At 44.6% G+C, this 18813-nt stretch overlaps 1 protein-coding gene across 3 annotated transcripts in view; it reads left to right on the forward strand.

Moving 5' to 3' along the window:
* Positions 1-3825: 3825 nt before the first annotated feature.
* LOC147029638 (voltage-gated inwardly rectifying potassium channel KCNH7-like) overlaps positions 3826-18813 on the forward strand; it is a 415871-nt gene continuing 400883 nt past the window's right edge. For 2 of the 3 annotated variants that reach the window (XM_085872838.1, XM_085872842.1), the window contains exon 1: positions 4242-4379. In XM_085872838.1, the coding sequence (XP_085728964.1) occupies positions 4286-4379 (94 nt within the window). In that variant the 5' untranslated portion in view covers positions 4242-4285. Of the gene's footprint in view, positions 4087-4241; positions 4380-18813 lie in introns of those variants that run through there. The other variant, XM_085872840.1, reaches the window with a different exon arrangement.

An 18813-nucleotide genomic window follows, 5' to 3' on the forward strand; every position in this document is an offset into this window, starting at 1 on the left:
CCTGCACGCATGCCTTCCCCTCAGCATTGTCTTGGCAACTAACAACATCCATCAACTCAGGAGGTGCTGGAGGTCTTGTGGCCGTGACTGGCTATGGCACACCATTCACTATTTCCCAGCCAAAGCTGGTGATCTGAAGGAGAGGGGCACTTTTCTTGTCTGCTGCCTTCCAGAGCATCACCTGCAGATGAGCCCTCAGCATATGATACCAGAGGTTTTCATCCATTGGAGACAGTGCTTAAATTTTAGGAGACTTGCTCTTCATCGAGTAAATTGCGTATCCTCACAGCATTCATACTCATGCTGTTGGGCAGACCATAGAGCACACAGAAAAACTGTGTTCCTATCTCATGCAACTGTACCTGTGTCGCAGTCTTCTCACCCAGAACATTGTACAGCATGGGAAAGACTGCAGCCATGAGTTTCTTGAATGCAATGACTTTCTCTTTGTTATACTGCTCGGAAACAGTGTCACAACCGGTCAGCGTATGCATGCCAAGAAGATTCCCTAACTTCACTCTGAGCTTCTTAGCAATTTGGGTGATGTTAAACATGTTTCCATCCCACCTCTCCATTTAAACTAGGCCTGTGATGCTGTGCTTCCATACAAAGTAGATGAGAATGAGAAACACATGTGTCATCACTGAGGATATGAATGACATTCTTTCTTTCACTGGCAGCCTTCAAAACATAGCTCGCCATGAGGATGTCAGCCTCTTCATGCTTGAGAATCCTCTCATCCTCACCGATCATCAACATGTTTATCCCGTGGTCACATGTGCAATAGTCTTCTTTTATTGTCTTTGCTCTTCATGATGACATCTCCAGCAGGAAGAGAAGACAGTGTCAGGTTTTAGGTCATGCTTGAAGCAATACAATCTCATAGTGCTCTCTCATGATCTTTATGTGAGATACCGTGATACTGGTCGAAGGTAATGAGCACAGTAGCAATCTGGCTGTATTGCGAGAGTCGTCTACTCATACTTGCAGCTCGAGTTGAGACGGTACCTCAACAGGTGCCAAATGATGTGGTGTAGAAGCTGCTGCACACCCACAACCACTACATCTGGCACCCTTGGCTTGCATGTGTTGGTGAGTTGCCTGACAAGATTTGAATTGTTGCCTTTGCGGAGGAAGCCATTCTTATCATAAACTGCTGGTGGGACTCAGCACAGCTTGTCGGCGAAGATAGATTCAAGGCTGGTGTTTTGCATCTGGCCAAGGACTAACAGGTGGCTAAACAGAGCCCCAATGTCGAATGCTGTCTTACACTCGATTTTGACATCCTTTTTCAGGGCTTCAAGTGTCTTCACTTTCTTCTTGATAGGGTTGTGAAAACCCTGTGGAAGGGATTCTTTGAAGCTGTGTGCCATGGCTTGTCTGATCGCCAAAGCATCGGCAACATTACAAACTCATCAGCACCCTTGCCATTTACAATGTTGAACAGCTCTGTTGACTCTGCCAATAGGAGATGCGAGCACATTGACAGCTCATCTGCCATCTCTTTTCAATTGTCACTGTCCAGCTTTTGCCATTTTGTGACCTCTTCTATATGTGTGTGTAACTTGTGGTAGATGCAGAATTCTCAATAAACTGCAAATACCAATTGCTTGTAATAAATTGCAAATATTACAAATACACTCAGTTTGTTGTCTTTTCCTCCATTGGTCTAGCAAAGTCTGCAGGTCGTGTTATCTGAGAAGTTTTACCCCACCGATTTGCTCTTTTTAGCTGGTGCCTACTTGGCAGCTCTGCTCGGCTGCACCTTATCAGGTAAGTTAACGCGAGTATCCATCGAGGGCATGATACCCCCATTGGTGTGACCGTCCACAGGTAAGGTACCCACATGAAGTAGTAAAATTCTGCTAGGATTGTCAGTACCAATCAGCGCTCATGGTTGATTCACAACCCACCAGCGTGCAGAGTTACCCATGCTCGGTAGCCTAAGGACAGGGAGTTCAGGAGGAAGTTGATTGCTTCCCCACGTGGTGAGTCTCGAACTCCCGGATCCGGAACAATACTTTCTGAAGACATTGTATTATATATGCACATAAGCCGTGCACATGTTTTTGCTTTATGTATGTACATCGGGTTATTGTAATTATTTGTATTATATACGGCACCGAATGTGCCATTTTACACCATCCAAATAAAGAAACCTTCACTGGAACTGGAAGGGAACATGTATTGCAAAGCAAATCTTGCTCGTGGTAGTATTAATTAATATATGCTTTGTGATTATGTTGCATTGGTTTTGTTATTTATTTTGTAGTTGGACGAGCAGGCAACATGGCAGATGATCTGCAATGTTTATTTCATGGGCGATTAAACTTTGTGATGTCTCCAGGGTTGTTCTACATTAAACAGCAACTCTTTTGTGGATAAAGCCGGCTATTCAAATTGTGGATATTTGAATGAATTCTTTTAATCATAATATAATGCGCGTAAGCCTGGAACTTCTAACATACTTTTCTCCGAACATATTCTGTTCATACTTCCGAAATCTTCACATAATGTGTTCAATGTATTTACACAGGTGATAGCGGATTCAAAAAATCGCATATAGATAGAATTTTCAAAGAGGGAATCGATGACGTCACAATCAGCAGCTTTCGACGGTAAACCGACGGCCGGGTCCCAGACGACGTGCTTTCCTTCACCAAGTCCATGAGTTCAAGACGTTTCTAAACTCAGTATTTACGACTTTTAACCTGCCATGTTGTTAATCTGTTGATGGAGATAACATAGAAACGATGAATATGTCAAATCGTTCGTGTTACTCATCCGGCACTATGTGTCAAGGTCAACAATCTAAAGCGACCGGTCTCAAACACGACCATGGGCACCCAGACACGCCACCAATATTAATTGAGCTGTTGAATGCGGCACAAAACATCCAAAGAAACTACCGTAACCGAGTATTGTGATCCGTCCTGTCCCCCATACCTGTCGTAGACGGGTATCTGCAAGTTTCTATAACTGCTGTGGGTGTGGTGAAGACCGGCTTTCAAGTTAAAGGGATCCGATATGATATGCAGCCACAGCCTGCCAGCTGTTCCTTAGGCCTAAGTCACATTTGCCACGGCGGCCGTGGGGTCTCCAAAATATATGGCCACTAACAATTATACGGCAGCCACAGTATTTCCATGGTCACACAATGTAGCAGTCACATGTTTTTATTTTTCGGGGAGCGCATGGCGTATTTAGAAATCGTGGAGACCGAAAACGTGGGGGTGCCGTACGGTCTTCGATTTGGTCTTCGATTTTATGTCGCTCGGTGACCTTAGGGCGTCCCTGCGGCTGCCATAGAATTTTCAAGGCAGACGCAAGGTGCCCGTAAGGCGACCGCAGGGGGGCCCTAAGGCGAACGTGCGGCAAGTCGGACGGTAACGAGTGGGTATATATTCCAGTTCTTTTTTTACTGAAATAAAAATATAACAGTTCGGAACATACTAGTACGTGGTGCCCCCAGAATCCGAATTGAATTCGTTCCAGGAGGCTGTTTGGATTGCAAAAAGTTCGATTCCCAAACTATTTTCCCAATAAGAAATAATGGAGTGAATTAATCTGTTCCTGGACCCCAAGAAAACCCACTTTCAACTGAAATTCCCCATGTTTAAGGTAAAATAAGATGAGTAAATGACCTTTGGTGGTGGTGGATTGTATGTAAACTGGTACAATCACCACATCCAAAGGTCCACACAGGCTCGAGCTCCGGCCTGGGTTCCGATCGCTCGCGCACTCTGCGAGCACTGCCCCCAGGGCAGCTCATCAACATGATGCCCCCAGAACCACAATCACTTTCATCAAACGCATCGGGTTGAGGTAATCATGGATATTCCAAATTACAACTGGTTTTTCTGTGAAATTAAATCCTTGCCCGACAGTCCGTCACATCACGTGATCGGATTGCTTTTTTGTTATTAATTAAAACACAAGATGAGTAAAAAAAAAAACCCCCCCAAAAAAACCACAAATCAAGGTGAAAACACGAGGTAAAGTAGCGATCGACACACGAGAGAAGCTTTCACGAGTCCTTCCACCAACGAACTGGATGAACAAAGCGCGAAGATGCGGCTCGAACAGGTGGGGGAGACGCGTGAACAAACATGAACGCGACGTTGTGTTCGGTTTTAGGACAAAATTTATTTTTCATTGATAAGAGATTTACGGCAGCCGCACGTTTCTGTCAATTCAGGGGGGGGGGGGTACGGCCGCCGTATCCTCGCCCCAGAGCAAATGTGACTTAGGCCTGATCAACCATTTAATTGGAGTGCTTGCTTGAATGCTTAAGCCACTTGTCGAGCGCCCCACAATCGTGAGCGGTGCAGTTCGTGTCCCGATCGGGATGTACAGTCGGCTGTTGCTACAAGGTCGAGGTACATGATTTACGAAGGTTATATGGTTTCTCTGTGTGAGTTTCAAAGTAAAATATATTTGATAACACCTGATTTCCAGGCTGTTTGCCATATTTACGTTTTCTAAATTACGGAGCCAATTTTTTTTTCCAACCATCACATGATTGGCAGCTGTTTATAAAGATTAATATTGAGGCACATCAACCTGAACCGTCGATAATACAATATATAATATACAATATAATACAATAATATACAAGAAAGAGAGAGAGCCCACCGTCTCGTGTGGAGAAAATCGTAGGCCGAAGGCCTGTCATGGCCGCCGGGGGAGGTTTTTCTCGTTCACTGCGACCGTGTTCTTTGTTAATTCTCAACTTTAATCGTTGATTTATTGGTGTTTGTGAAAAAGCCTTATTTCTCTCGATAAAGTTTACTAACTTGTTTTCTTGAGTTAGAATGGCGGGTGAACGTTTCCGTGTCGAGATGTTCGAGTCACTAACTCGTAAAAACGCTGTTTTTTGTTTCCCTCCCAGTGAGGTGGAACTTAACGATGCCATTCCGCCATCGGTAACATCGGTGGTTTACATAATATTCGTGCTGCTTCTCGCATGAATAATAAGTTTGTGGTGTTTGTGTTCGAGGAACAAATGGTCGACATGGTGGTTGAGCATGGCCTGTTCATCGAACCGAACACTTCCCTCTCTGTGTTCGCTTTACAGGCCCCAACAGTTAAAGTTAATATTGATAATATTCCACCATTTATATGGAACCAGGACTTGTGTAACCAGTTAAACAAGTTCGGTAAGGTTGTGTCGAGGATCTCAATGGTGCCGATTCGTCATGTTAGCGATATATTTAACCACGTCATGTCCTTTAAAAGAGTGGTTTATATGATACTACCTGAAAATGGGAAAACACTGAATGTTGTACTCAGTGTAAAACTCGACGGGTTTGAATATAAAATGGATCCCTCCTCAGAGGTTATGACGTGTTTTGGGTGTGGAGCTTACGGGCACGTGAGGAGTGTTTGTCCCAATGCGGTTACACCGCAAGAAAGTGAAGGTGCGGTGAGGAACGATTCTTCCTCACCACAAACTAATGGGGAGAGGGTGAATCGGGAGCCTCGCCCCGCCCCCCCTCCCCACCGGCTGAGGTGTTCGACGAATTGGACTCGTCCATCCCGACTGGCGTTGGAGAGAGGGTGTGTAATCGTGACGTTTTACTCCACCCCCACCAAACGAGGAAGTGAAAGTGGTTGCTTCCTCTCCTTTACCATCCACTGTACAGGACGGTGTGGACAATATGGAGGTATCTGTTACAGATACCAGGGGAAAAGGCCAACAATGGTCAAATGTTGATGCCTTTGATGCTAAGGAGCAGAATAAGGTCCAGATCATGTCAGGCTCGGTGGACCTCCAAGATCACAGATGATGATGTAAGGGTTGCAGAGGGGAAGGACATGGACAAGGCAAATTCGGAGGGGTCCATAAACAGAGCAGAACCTTCTGTTGAGCCAAAAGTAAGTGTTCCACAAGTAATAGGAGAGGCCATCGATGAAGCACTTGATTCAGGTGAAACCTCTTCGACCACACATTTTAGTGCTTGAAGCTCTCAAGAGGATGAGGGGGGAAACGACACAACCTTAGTATCTCAAGAAAATGTGATTAAATTCCTGGATGAGACATTCAGGAAAAGATACGTAAAAATCAAAGATAACTTCCCGAATTTACACGATTTCATTAAAACTGCAAGGAGTATGATTCGTGATCCTTATCGGGTTAACATGTCAGATCCTCAGTTCCAAAGGTTAAGGAAATGTGTTACTCGGGCTGGTAAAGAGCTTCAAGAATACTAACAGAATGGAGATAAAAGTAGCATCCCTGAACATCAATGGAGGCCGCAGTTGTGTGCGTCACCTCCAGGTATTTCAGCTCTTCCAAAATGGAAAAAATTGATGTGCTAATGCTACAGGAGACGCATGCAAATCAGTCTACTGAGGATGAGTGGTGTAAAATCTTTAAAGGTTGTCTTTTTTTCTCGAGTGCCCTTGTTGAGGCCAAGGCTGGTGTGGCAATTGTGTTGCATCCTCGACTCCAGCCTTCGGAGATAACTTGTAATTAAATTTGCAAAGGTTACTGTCTGTGCAATTTGTCAGTCGTAACTTAAAGATTTGCATGACAAATGTTTACTGCCCTCGTGCAAACTCTGAAAGAGGTGCCTTTCTGTACAAGTTGGCAGAGTTTGTCAGCACCATTGACTTAACCATGTTGTTGTGTCTGGGGGGTGACTACAACTGCACCCTCAACCCACAACTTGATCGGAACACTTGTGAGCCTCATCCACCCAGTGAAAGGCCTTTGGCACAGCTAGTCAAAAAGTTTAAACTGGTGGATGTGTGGAGGGTACAAAACCGTAATATCCGTCAGTATACATGGGTTTGTGCATCAAGAAATGTTTTGACGATTGCTCGCCGAGACAGATTTTATGTTGATCATGAAATGGTAAACATTGTTAAGAACTCTTATATCAGGCCGTCTGGTTTTTCCGATCATCACATGATAGTTATGGTGTGTGGCTTTCCTCCTCATGTCTGTGGAAGTGCATATTGGACTTTTAATGTGAAACTTTTACAAAGTGCACATTTTATAGAAGCTTTTAAAATGGTATGGGAAAAATGCGAGTCACAAAAGGGTTCATATTTGAACTTAAGACAATGGTGGGACTGCACAAAGTCCCAAATCAAATGTTTTTGCCAACAATACTGCTCTTACAGCACATACGCTTTTGGTGTGATATCTGCTTCAAAAAACGATATACTTATCTGTGAGCAGAAAGCTGGATTGTCTCGCGTGAATGTCCAGCAGTTGTCGGAGAAAGGACCCTTCTGGCTGAAATGGTGAAAGAGCGGGCGGCCGGTGCATTCGTCCGACTGTGGAACGAAAAAATCCAACTTGACACACCAAACAAAGGGTTCTTCAATTTGGAAAAAATGGTCAAGACCTCTCAACAAATCCATGCTTTGCGCTCTTCTGGTGGTGATTTGTTGAACTCCCAGAGTGATATCAAGCATGAACTACAAGACTATTTTTCTAAACTCTTCGCAAAAAGAGTTGTGAATGAGGAGAACAGGAATGTGATACTTGAACAGCTCCCTTCTCTGTCTGAAGACCAACAGCAATTGCTTGAGCCTGACATTTCTCTTGGAGAACTTACTGCTGCGCTCAAGGATAGCAAGGATGTGAAAGCCCCTGGACTAGACGGCCTTCCGGCTGAATTTTATAAGGCTTTCTGGGACATTCTAGGCCCTACTCTTCTTGAGGTCTTTCAGGAGAGTATTGAACAAGGTGAATTGTCATTGAGCTGCCGGAGGGCAGTATTTGTGTCTCCTTCTGAAGAAAGGAAACCTGCATGAGACCGCAAATTGGCGGCCTGTGTCACTCCTCAACACTGACTATAAAATATTGTCAAAAGCACTTGCAACCCGTCTAAAGGAAGTCATCTCTTTCTTGATTGGCACTGATCAATCGTACTGTGTTCCAGAACGTTCCATATACGATAATATTTTTTTGGTGAGAGACTTGATCAGTCTCCGTCGAACTACATCTGGTTTTGGCTTATTACTTTTAGATCAAGAAAAAGCTTTTGACAGTGTTAAGTATTCTTTTTTGTCTGATGTATTAAGGAGAACAGGATTTGGGGAAAAATTTATTGCTCATGTTAAGTTATTGTACAAAAATGCATCTTGTCTGCTGAAGGTTGATAATAGTCTTTGTCACCCTTTCCCCTTTCAGCGAGGCATCCATCAGGGCTGTGCGCTATCAGGCATGCTCTACATCTATCCATTGAACCTTTATTAGTTTTACTTCGGAACTCAGTGTTAGGAGTCTCTCTTTCACAAAACTCCAAAGTCGTTTCAGCTTCTGCTGATGATATTTGTGTTGCTATTTCAAATCAAAAAGATGTTTCTGAGGTCTCTCGTTGCTTTTACCCAGTTTGAGCTTGCTTCTACTGCAAGGGTAAATTGGAATAAAAGTGGAGTTTTTTGGGTGGGCCCCAGATCGCCTTCCTCGCCCCTGCCTGTTTTACCAGGAGGAATACAGTGGAGTAGTGAGGGGTTTAAATTATTAGGCTTATTTGTAGTAATTGAAGCGCATGAACAAAAAAATTGGGAGAACTTCCAAGAAAAAATTAAATTGAAACTGGCAAGGTGGAGAAGATTGTACCAACTTCTCTCGCTTAAGATACTGGTGTCAATCATAAACAACCTGGTGGTTCCATTTATTTGGCATAGAGTTATCACACTTGAACCTCCGAGATACTTGGTCACAGGCATTCGGAGGGTTCTGACTGATTTTTTTTTTTTTTCTGGGGTGGCCACCATTGGCTGGGCCCAGTCATGGTCTGCAGACCCCGAAATGCGGGTGGTCAAAATGCGGCATATCCCAAGTGGGATAATGGCATTCCGGATTTCCACGATTAAGCGCCTATTGTACAGTGAGTGTGTTCTTAGGCGATCTCTCACAAACGCCTGTTTGCAGAAAGTGGAAGGTCTGAAATATGACGGTGAACTTTTCCTCATCGATCTGCAACACGTTGACATGTCTCAGCTCCCCAGTTTTCATCGGAGCCTTTTGAATGCTTGGCAAGTCCTCGGAGTGCAACGTTTCGAGGTATCATACGATGCCCAAACATTAGTACATGAGCCATTAGTTCAGAATCCTTTATTCTCTGGAATTTCAATCTCCAGGTCATTTATGCATTGTTTAACCAGTGTTGGAATAAACAGAGTGCGAGACCTGTTGCATCCATCCTTGAATGCCTGGCTACCTGTAAGCTCACTTTCATCAAAAACTGGTGGTCGTTCTGCTCGTATTCAAAGTAATTACTGCTCGAAAGCAGTAATTCAAACCTTTCATAGACTAAACATTGGGTGGACTGGGGTGGATGAAGTGGTAGACTCACGTCTCTATTTCCCTGAACTTCAAATTGCCTCAAAAAACAAGAGGGTGTGTTCTCCTCAAACTTGGAGGAAATTGGTGTGTTTCACATCATGGGGAAAACGACTATCTACAACATATGTCTGGAAGCATGTATACCTGGTTTTACAAAACTGTTGAAAAATCGGTGGAATGAGACCTTATCTGCTGGAGCTTTTTTAACTCCAGTGTGGAACAAAATGTATAGTTCTCCAACTCTTGGGCGAACTGGAGACCTGAATTGGAGACTAGCACATCATGCCCTGGTCACACAGACATTACTCCACAACTTTAATTATTCTGTTCCAATTTCTTGTCCTTTTTGTGATTTCATTGAAAATGTTGCCCACGTTTTCATTGAATGTAAGAGATTGGTACCCCTCTTTCTCTTCCTTCAACAGCTTTTCTATAAATTTAATTTCGTTTTTTCCTTTCCAGTCTTTATTTATGGAATCGGGGGGAATTATAAAAGTAAACCAGTCTTCTCGTTTTTGTCTTTTCTGTTGGGCATTGCGAAACTGGCAATTTATAAAACCAGGAAAGCAAAATTGAAAGGGAAAAATGTAAATGTGCTTTTGTGATTTAAAGGTATGGTTTCGGCACGAGTAAAAGTGGAGCAGGCTGATGTTTTGAGCCTGGATATTGTGGGTGATCAAAATCGGTCGAAGGTCAAGGTCACAGTGAGGTCAAATATTCGATTTTTGATGGTTTGGTACAGATAACTCGAGAACGGAAGAAGTTACCAATGTCACATTACTCCATGTGATTCAGGAGGGTGATGGCTAGTGCTGATTAGATTTTGGTCAAAATCGGTCAAAGGTCAAGGTCACAGTGAGGTCAAACATCCAAAACATTCGATTTTTGATGGTTTGGTACAGAATCATCGTAGAAACTTCTGGTTTGCGTCGCTACCTTCTCAAGAGACAGCTTTTATTAGACAAGGTCAGAGGTCTAGTTGACGATTTCGTAAGTACCAGTCTATGACTGCTTGTTATCTTGCCAAAACGAAGTTTTTGCAAGATATGTTAGTCAGCTTGCATCTTTTTTTTTTTACTTACGAAATCTAAAGATTTTGTAAGTATATTGATGCCTTCCGTTTGTTTGTTTGCTTGTTTGTAGGCACGATAACTCGAGAACGGAAGAAGCCACCAATGTCAAATTACACCACATGATTCAGGAGTGTGATTGCTCGTGCTGATGAGATTTTGGTCAATCGGTCAAAGGTCAAGGTCACGGTGAGGTCAAATATTCGATTTTTGATGGTTTGGTACAGATAACTCGAGAACGGAAGAAGCAATCAATGTCAAGTTACACCACGTGATTCAGGAGGCTGATGGCTAGTGCTGATTAAATTTTGGTCAAAATCGGTCGAAGGTCAAGGTCACAGTGAGGTCAAACATCCAAAAAATGATAACTCGAGAATGGAAGAAGCTTCCAATGTCAAATTGCACCATGTGATTCAGGAGGGTGATGGCTAGCGCTGATTAGATTTTGGTCAAAATCGGTCAAAGATCAAGGTCACAGTGAGGTCAAACATCCAAAACATTCGATTTTTTGATGGTTTGGTACAGAATCATCATAGAAACTTCTGGTTTGCATCGCTACCTTCTCTGGAGACAGCTTTTATTCGACAAGGTCAGAGGTCAAGTGGACGATTTCGTAAGTACCAGTCTATGACTGCTTGTTTGTTTGTTTGTTTGTAGGCATGATAACTCGAGAACGGAAGAAGCTACCAATGTCAAATTACACCACGTGATTCAGGAGGGTGATGGCTAGTGCTTATTAGATTTTGGTCACAATCGGTCAAAGGTCAAGGTCACAGTCAAGTCAAACATAATTCCGTAAATTCACGTGGAGAAATGGAGGATTTTTGCTTCGCTCGACTTTACGAGTTCGTTTTAACTTCGATTTTAATTTTGTCTTCGGTTTTTGCGATCGCCTCGGACGCGTAAAACTCGGTTGTCGAAATTCTGGTAAAAATCGGATGTTTTGGAGACATTTTAAGATTGTATAAAAACTATTTCTCTCGACGCATCACTGGTCGTCACGTGATGCAGTGCGCTCGAGCAGACGCGTCATTGAGTTACGTTAAGGTATAATATAATTGCGTGGAGAAACTGAGATTTTTGCTTCGGTCGACGTTACGATTTTTGATGGTTTGATACAGAATCATCGTAGAAACTTCTGGTTTGCGTTGCTACCTTCTCGAGAGACAGCTTTTATTAGACAAGGTCAGAGGTCAAATTGACGATTTCGTAAGTACCAGTCTATGACTGCTTGTTTGTTTGTTTGTTTGTAGGCACGATAACTCGAGAACGGAAGAAGCTACCAATGTCAAATTACACCACGTGATTCAGGAGGGTGATCAGGTCAGGTATGGGAGCATGTGCCACAACAGCACGTCGCTGCGTCCACTTTCCGCCGGTACTCCAGGGGCCTCCGTCTGGCCATCCCCCAGGCAGATGCCAGGCCCATCCCCATCTCCTTGAGATGATGGTCAACCTGTTGCAACCATGAGGCACGTGGTCGACCCACTGGCCTCCTCCACTCATGAGACTCCCTCGCTGAGAGAATCTGGTGAGCAGGATCAGAGTCAGGAAAACGAGCCACATGTCCATACAGCCGCAACTGACGCTCACGGACTATGCAGGTAACAAATCTCATCCGAGTCTCTCTCAGCAACCGCTCGTTGGACACAAAATCCGACCAGCGATAGCCAAGGATTCTCCGAAGAGACCTGGTACCAAAGGAATTAAGTCTCCGTCTCAGATCCTTGGTCAGAGTCCAAGTCTCGCACCCATAGAGCAAGACTGGAAGTACCAAGGACCTGAAGACTCGGACTTTCGTCCTCCCGCACAGGTACCGGCAGCGCCACACCCCATGATCCAGTGAATCCATGACTCCCCAGGCCCGACCCAGACGTCTATTGACCTCTGACTCGCAGCCAGCAGAGACATGAATATCACTGCCAAGGTAAGTGAATCTCTCCACGACCTCAACATCCTCACCACAAACAGACACAGACAGGACAGCAGCATCCAAGATGTCATTGAAAGCCTGGATCTTAGTTGGATCGTGGGGACCCAAGAAACCCGTAATCCCAGCGGCTACGACTCCTCATTCAGCACCTCGAGGGCCCCCAAGAGGATGTCTAAAGTCTCCGCAAAGATGACTGCATCATCTGCAAAGTCAAGGTCCGAGATCTTGACATTCCCAAATGACGCACCGCAACTTGATCTCTCCGACATCCTCCCTAGAATCCAGTCCATACAAGTGCTGAAAAGTGTGGGGGCAAGTACACATCCCTGACGAACTCCAGTAACAACTGGAAATAAGTCAGAGATGGTACCACCACACTTCACAGCACTCTCAGTACCAGAGTAGAGTTCAGACATCAGATCGATCAGTTTTGGTGGCACCCCACGAAGACCAAGAATCCTCCAGAGGACATCCCGATTCACTGAATCGAACGCTTTACAGAGATCAACATAGGCTGCAAGCAGCCCCTGCCGAAACTCTCGTCTGCGTTCGGTGAGGACACGAAGTGCAAGGATACGGTCAATCGTTGACCTCTTTGGTGTAAAGCCTGACTGCTCTGGACGCTGGTGCTCAAGCAGATGGTGGCGAACCCTATCGAGAATTATCCGTGCAAAGACCTTGCCCGGCACTGAGAGCAGCGTCACCCCTCGGTAGTTGTTGCAGTCTTGGCGATCACCCTTCCCTTTCCAGAGAGGGACAACAAGGCCCCTCTTCCAGTCAGTTGGGATGATGCCTGTGTTCCAGGCAGAGCACAAAACTGCATGCAACGACACGAGTGCAGCATTTCCACCAGCCTTGAGAAGTTCGGCATGGATGCCACAGATCCCTGGAGCTTTGCCCCGTTTCAACCGGTTCACCGCAGCCCGTGTTTCCACAAGCGAAGGTGGACCACAGTTGATTTGAGGGTCAGCAACAGGGATTGTAACACCCTTGACATCCAACTCGACAGTTGGGGGATCAGCCTGGTACAACCGCTCAAAGTAACCGGCCCAGCGGGCCTTCACTTCAGACTCCTCTGTCAAGAGCCTACCACTCTCTGCTCGAACTGTAGTGCTCCGAGGGATGGGCTTGGATGAACGTAATGCGCGAATTCCCCTGTAAGCGGGATGAGAATCACCTGTCCACAAGTGATGCTCTACCCCTTCACAGATTCCTCGCACATCGGCCTCCTTGTCCACCCTCAGTGCACGTACAGTTTTACGCCTCAGCTCCCTGAACAGCTCAGCTCTGCCATTCAGCCTGGCCCTGCGACTCTGGTCAATGGTATCCAGTGTCCCTTGAGAGACAAAATTCTTCTTTGCCCTGCGGTGAGCTCCAAGGCATCCACCGGCAACATCAAGGACGGTGGTCTTGAAGGCGCTCCACAACTCTTCAGGACCCCCCAAAGCACCCACACCCCCCAAGTGTCCACTCAGCCTGTTCGCAAACTCCTCAGCTACTCTCTCATCCCTGAGCTTGGCAACATCCAGCCTCGGCTGGGATGGTACCATTCTCCAGGATTTCAGGTGCAGCTTTAGAGTTGCTACAACAAGCCTGTGGTCAGTATTGAGGAACTGAGCACTCCGGTAGACCCTGCAGTTCTGGATCATCCTCCAACGACCGTCAATGAGGACATGGTCAATCTCCTTTGCCACACCGCCAGCGTTGGAATACCAAGTCCAGCGATGAGCTTGTGGGCGCTGAAACCATGAACCAGCCACCCTAAGTCCATGACTTCTTGCAAAGTCAAGGAACTTAGTGCTATTCTGGTTCATAGTTCCTGACCCATGGGGACCAACACACACCTCATAACCGTCCCTATCAGTTCCAGTCGATGCATTGAAATCCCCCAAGACTAGAAGTGTATCTCGTCTGGGGCACTGATCAACCACAGACTCGAGCGTGGCGTAGAATGCATCCTTCACGGTGAGATCACTCGCCTCAGTCGGAGCATAAACAGAGACCAGGGAAATGACACCTAAGGAGTGACGAATCCTTAATCTCATAATACGCTCGTTGACCAGTGTTACCTCAATTATCATTGGGGTCAGCTTATTGGACACAGCTACAGCAACTCCTTGGGTATGGTAACCATCAGAGCGACCAGACCAATAGTCGGTGTAACCGCCCACCATTATCTCGCCGCAATCCGGTCTCCGAACCTCAGAGAGAGCTCCAATACCGATGTCCAAACGCTTGAGCTCAGATGATAACAGAGACAGGTGATCATCCTCTCTTAGGGATAGGACATTCCAGGCACCCACCCGAAGGGACCGCCTCAGGTTAACCCAAGGAGACCGCCGTCTGGTGGACGACACCTAAGCACCACTCCGACACACTCTCCCGCAATCTGACCCAGGGATGTTACCCCGTGGTTTCCCTCGAGTGGCTGGTTCAAGGTCAGGTGAGTGGCTGGTTCAAGGTCAGGTTTGCGTTGCTACCTTCTCGAGAGACAGCTTTTATTAGACAAGGTCAGAGGTCAAGTTGACGATTTCATAAGTACCAGTCTATGACTGCTTGTTTGTTTGTTTGTTTGTTTGTTTGTAGGCACGATAACTCGAGAACGGAAGAAGCTACCAATGTCAAATTACACCACGTGATTCAGGAGGGTGATGGCTCGTGCTGATTAGATTTTGGTCAAAATCGGTCAAAGGTCAAGGTCACAGTGAGGTCAAAAATTCAATTTTTGATGGTTTGGTACAGAATCATGGTAGAAACTTCTGGTTTGCGTCGCTGCCTTCTCCAGAGACAGCTTTTATTCGACAAAGTCAGAGGTCAAGTTGACTATTTCGTAAGTACCGGTCTATGACTGCTTGTTAAGTTGACGAAGACAACTTCTGTCACTTTGTACAGTTAAGAGTGCGTGCGTGTGTGTGTGTTTGTCTGTCTGTGCATCGATTTTCTCAGCGGTCCTTGTGTATATGTCCACGAAACATTTTGACATGAAAGATAATCACCCAAGGACTGAAGCTCAATTTGGGTGAACCTGGATCAAATGATGACGTCTCAAAAAATCCCAATCATTTACATGGGACGAAATTTAAAAATATTATCCCAATCATTTACATGGGACGAAATTTAAAAATATTTCTCCGCCATTTCTTGTTCAATTGCTTAGATATTTAATGTGCTTATGGAGGGTCATAATATCTTTCACCCTGCCATGTTTCAACCGGATCGGATCCAGATTGTGACGTCACAAAATGTTTGAAATTTCCATTGAAAAGCCCATTTACATGACAATTTTTTTTTTTTAATTTGAAAGTTTTATATTTTTCGCTCAAACTTTTAGGGAATGTAAAACATACGATTGGCCATTAGCTGACGTAATTTGATCAACTTCCGGTTTGTATTCTGGATCCCATCAGCAAAAATGTGTCATAATTTGGCCATTTTTGAAAGCGCGTATCTCCATCAATTTTTGTGATATGTGGCTCAAACTAGGTGAGAATGTAGTTCAGATATTACTATTTCATGAGATATCCAGGCCTTCGTTGTGACTGTTCTGGTTCAATAGTTCGCCTGACACCGAAAATTCGTCTCTCGCTCAGGCGCCAATGGCACTATTCTGCAAACGTGATGTATTATTTTGCAGTGCAGGCCAGTTTTATTAACAATGAAAGGCCCCCCACATCGTACCAATCCATTATGACGTTACCATCACGCAGGTGTGTCAATTTTCCGTTTTCAGTAAGAATTTTGCTTGTTTTTATGCGGAGGAGGTGGAGGTGATGATGGAGTTTTTGACTTAAACCATTGACATCACATTCCACATTCCACATTCGAATGTTGTTCATGATGGCAACTGACTGAACTGTAAATGCTGTTTCTTGTGCTGTATCCGTGTGACTGCAATGAAGTTATAATAAATTTTCAAACAACATCCTCACTCCATGAGTGATTCATTTTTTATTTGTTTGTTTGTTTGTCTGTAATCACGTATAAAAAAATTCTGCAGAGCACAGTTATCATAGGAAATTTTTGTAACTTCGCATATCAGAGGCCTATAGAGGTCCCTTTCAGTGCAAAAAATTTTGAAGGTCATGGTCACTTTGTCGCAAATCAGGGGAGTCGACGAAACCCTTATTTTTTGGAGTAATTTTGATCGGATCGTCTTCAAACTCATGGGAATATAGTTCATGGTATGGCGCTCAGCTGGTTAATTTTTGGTGGCGATTGGCCTTGACCTTCATGTTTTTTTGTTTTTTTTTATGGTCTGTAATCACGCATAAATCACTCTGCAGAGCACAGTTATCATTGGAAATTTTTGTAACTTCGCATATCAGAGGCCTATAGAGGTCCCTTTCAGTGCATAAAATTTTGAATGTAAAAGGTCAAGGTCACTTTGTCGCAAATCAGGGGAGTCTACGAAACCCTTATTTTTTGAGTAATTTTGATCGGATCATCTTCAAACTTCATGGGAATATAGTTCATGGTCTGGCGCTCAGCTGATTATTTTTTGGTGGCGATTGGCCTTGACCTTCATGGTTAGTGCCTCAGGTCAAACATATTTGACCCCAAGGTCAAATTTTCAAGTTTTAGGAACCATATCGTGTAGTTCTTCAAATTGAACACCTCGATGAGTGCTTTCTAGATATGTCAAGCTTGAGACATTATGACGTCATTTGGTGACGTTATGAGGCAAAAGCATATTTTTCATGGTTACTCTGTGGAACGATTCTCATCGGAATCTCTCGTCGGCAGATATTCCTCAAGGAGTCGCTCCTGGTGGATAGCAGCTCTGTTCACCTCAGTGTGACCTTAAAGAAGTCACACGTGGTCACCTTTTGGCAAGATACGGGTCACCCTGCGGGTGACATTGGTTTATTTGTTTGTTTGTTTGTTTGTGAACAGTATTACGGAAAAACTCCTCAACGGATTTTGACGAAACTTGGTGGGGGGATTAGGTCTGGTCCAAGGATCATGCCATTAGATTTTGGACTTGGTCCAAAATCCAATATGGCCGCTATGGTGGCCATTTTGAAAATATATTTGAATTTTTTTTTTTGCATTTCTACATGTTTTAAGTGATTTCCAACCCCCCCCCCCCCCCAAAAAAAAAAAATTGGAGAAAAAACAAATTTTGCAACTTTTTTTTCAACAAATGTTTTTTTTTGCATTTCCACATGTTATTAGTGATTTCCAACAAAAAACATGCCAAAATTATAATTGCGGCTGATTTTGGAACTTCAGGTGGATATACCCACGTAAAATCAATTTCTGTCTCAAGGAATCTAGTTATGACGAATGAATTGAGTATGTAAAAGGGAAAGTTGCAAACTATAACTCTGTCAACACTGTTGACGTCAAATTGAATGAATAGGATATCAGGTTCACTTGAGTGACCTAGCAGTATTGGCGGCGGAGGTTTTGCACTCTACCGAGTGCTCCCCCTCTAGTTTATATTGCTTTTGTTGAATTTATTTTTGCTGTAAAATTGTTTGGAATTGTTTTTATGGAGTGTGCTTTTTCTGGTGTGTTTTGATACTTTTATAATAAAAGTATACCAAAGTCTCTCTCTCTCTGTTCCATCCTTACTCCACCCCCACATAATACAGAGCAGCACCCTCCCACATGTCTCTTTCTCTCCTCTCTCCAGACGTGTCTGGGTGTTATTTGGCTCTGGATGTGTTCGGATGGGGTTAGTCTCCTGACGTGTCGGGCATTGTTTGTATCCAGACATGTCAGTATGGAATTTGTCTCTGGACGTGTCTGGGTGTTGCTTCTGTGTGGACAGTGTTTGTTTATCTCTGGCCAATGTTCATTTGTCTCCGGACGTGTCCGGGCAGAGTTTTTCGCCGAATGTGTTCATGCAGTGTTTGTCTATGGATGTGTCTGAACGGGAGTTTGTCTCCGGAGGTGGCCGAGTTGTGTTTGTCTCTGGACAGCTTAGCTCCAGACGCATCCGGGTGGTGTTTGTCTCCAAGCGTGTCTGAACGGTGTTTACTCCCATCATGCCTGGATGGGAATTTGTCTCTGGATGTGTCTGATCAGTGTTTGTCTCCGGTCAGCTGAGCTCCAGACACGTCCTGGTGGTGTTTGTCTCTGAACCTGTCCAGGCAGTGTTTATGTCCAGACTGCTGTTTGTCTCCAGATGCATCTGGGCGGTGTTTGTCTCCCGACGCATCCGGGCAGTGTGTGTCTCCAGACAGCTTAGTTCCAGTCACGTCTTGGTGGTGTTTGTCTCCAGACGTGTCTGAGCAGTATTTGTCTCTGGACAGCTTAGCTCCAGAAGAAAACAGGTTGTGTTTGTCTCTGAATGTGTCTGGAGTGGTGTTTGTCTCAAGGCGGTGTTTGTTTCCGGACTGCGTTTATCTCCGGACATGTCCAAGCAGTGTTTATGTCCAGATGGGAGTTTGTTTCTGAGTGGTGTTTGTTTCTGAACTGCATTTATCTCCAGACATGTCCTGGCGGTGTTTGTCTCTGGGCGGTATTTATAGTATGAGCAGTAGAAAATGGAT

This window comes from Eptatretus burgeri, chromosome 3 (assembly GCF_056783735.1).
Source record: "Eptatretus burgeri isolate ZD-2024b chromosome 3, Ebu_testis_v1, whole genome shotgun sequence".
NCBI lineage: Eukaryota > Metazoa > Chordata > Myxini > Myxiniformes > Myxinidae > Eptatretus > Eptatretus burgeri.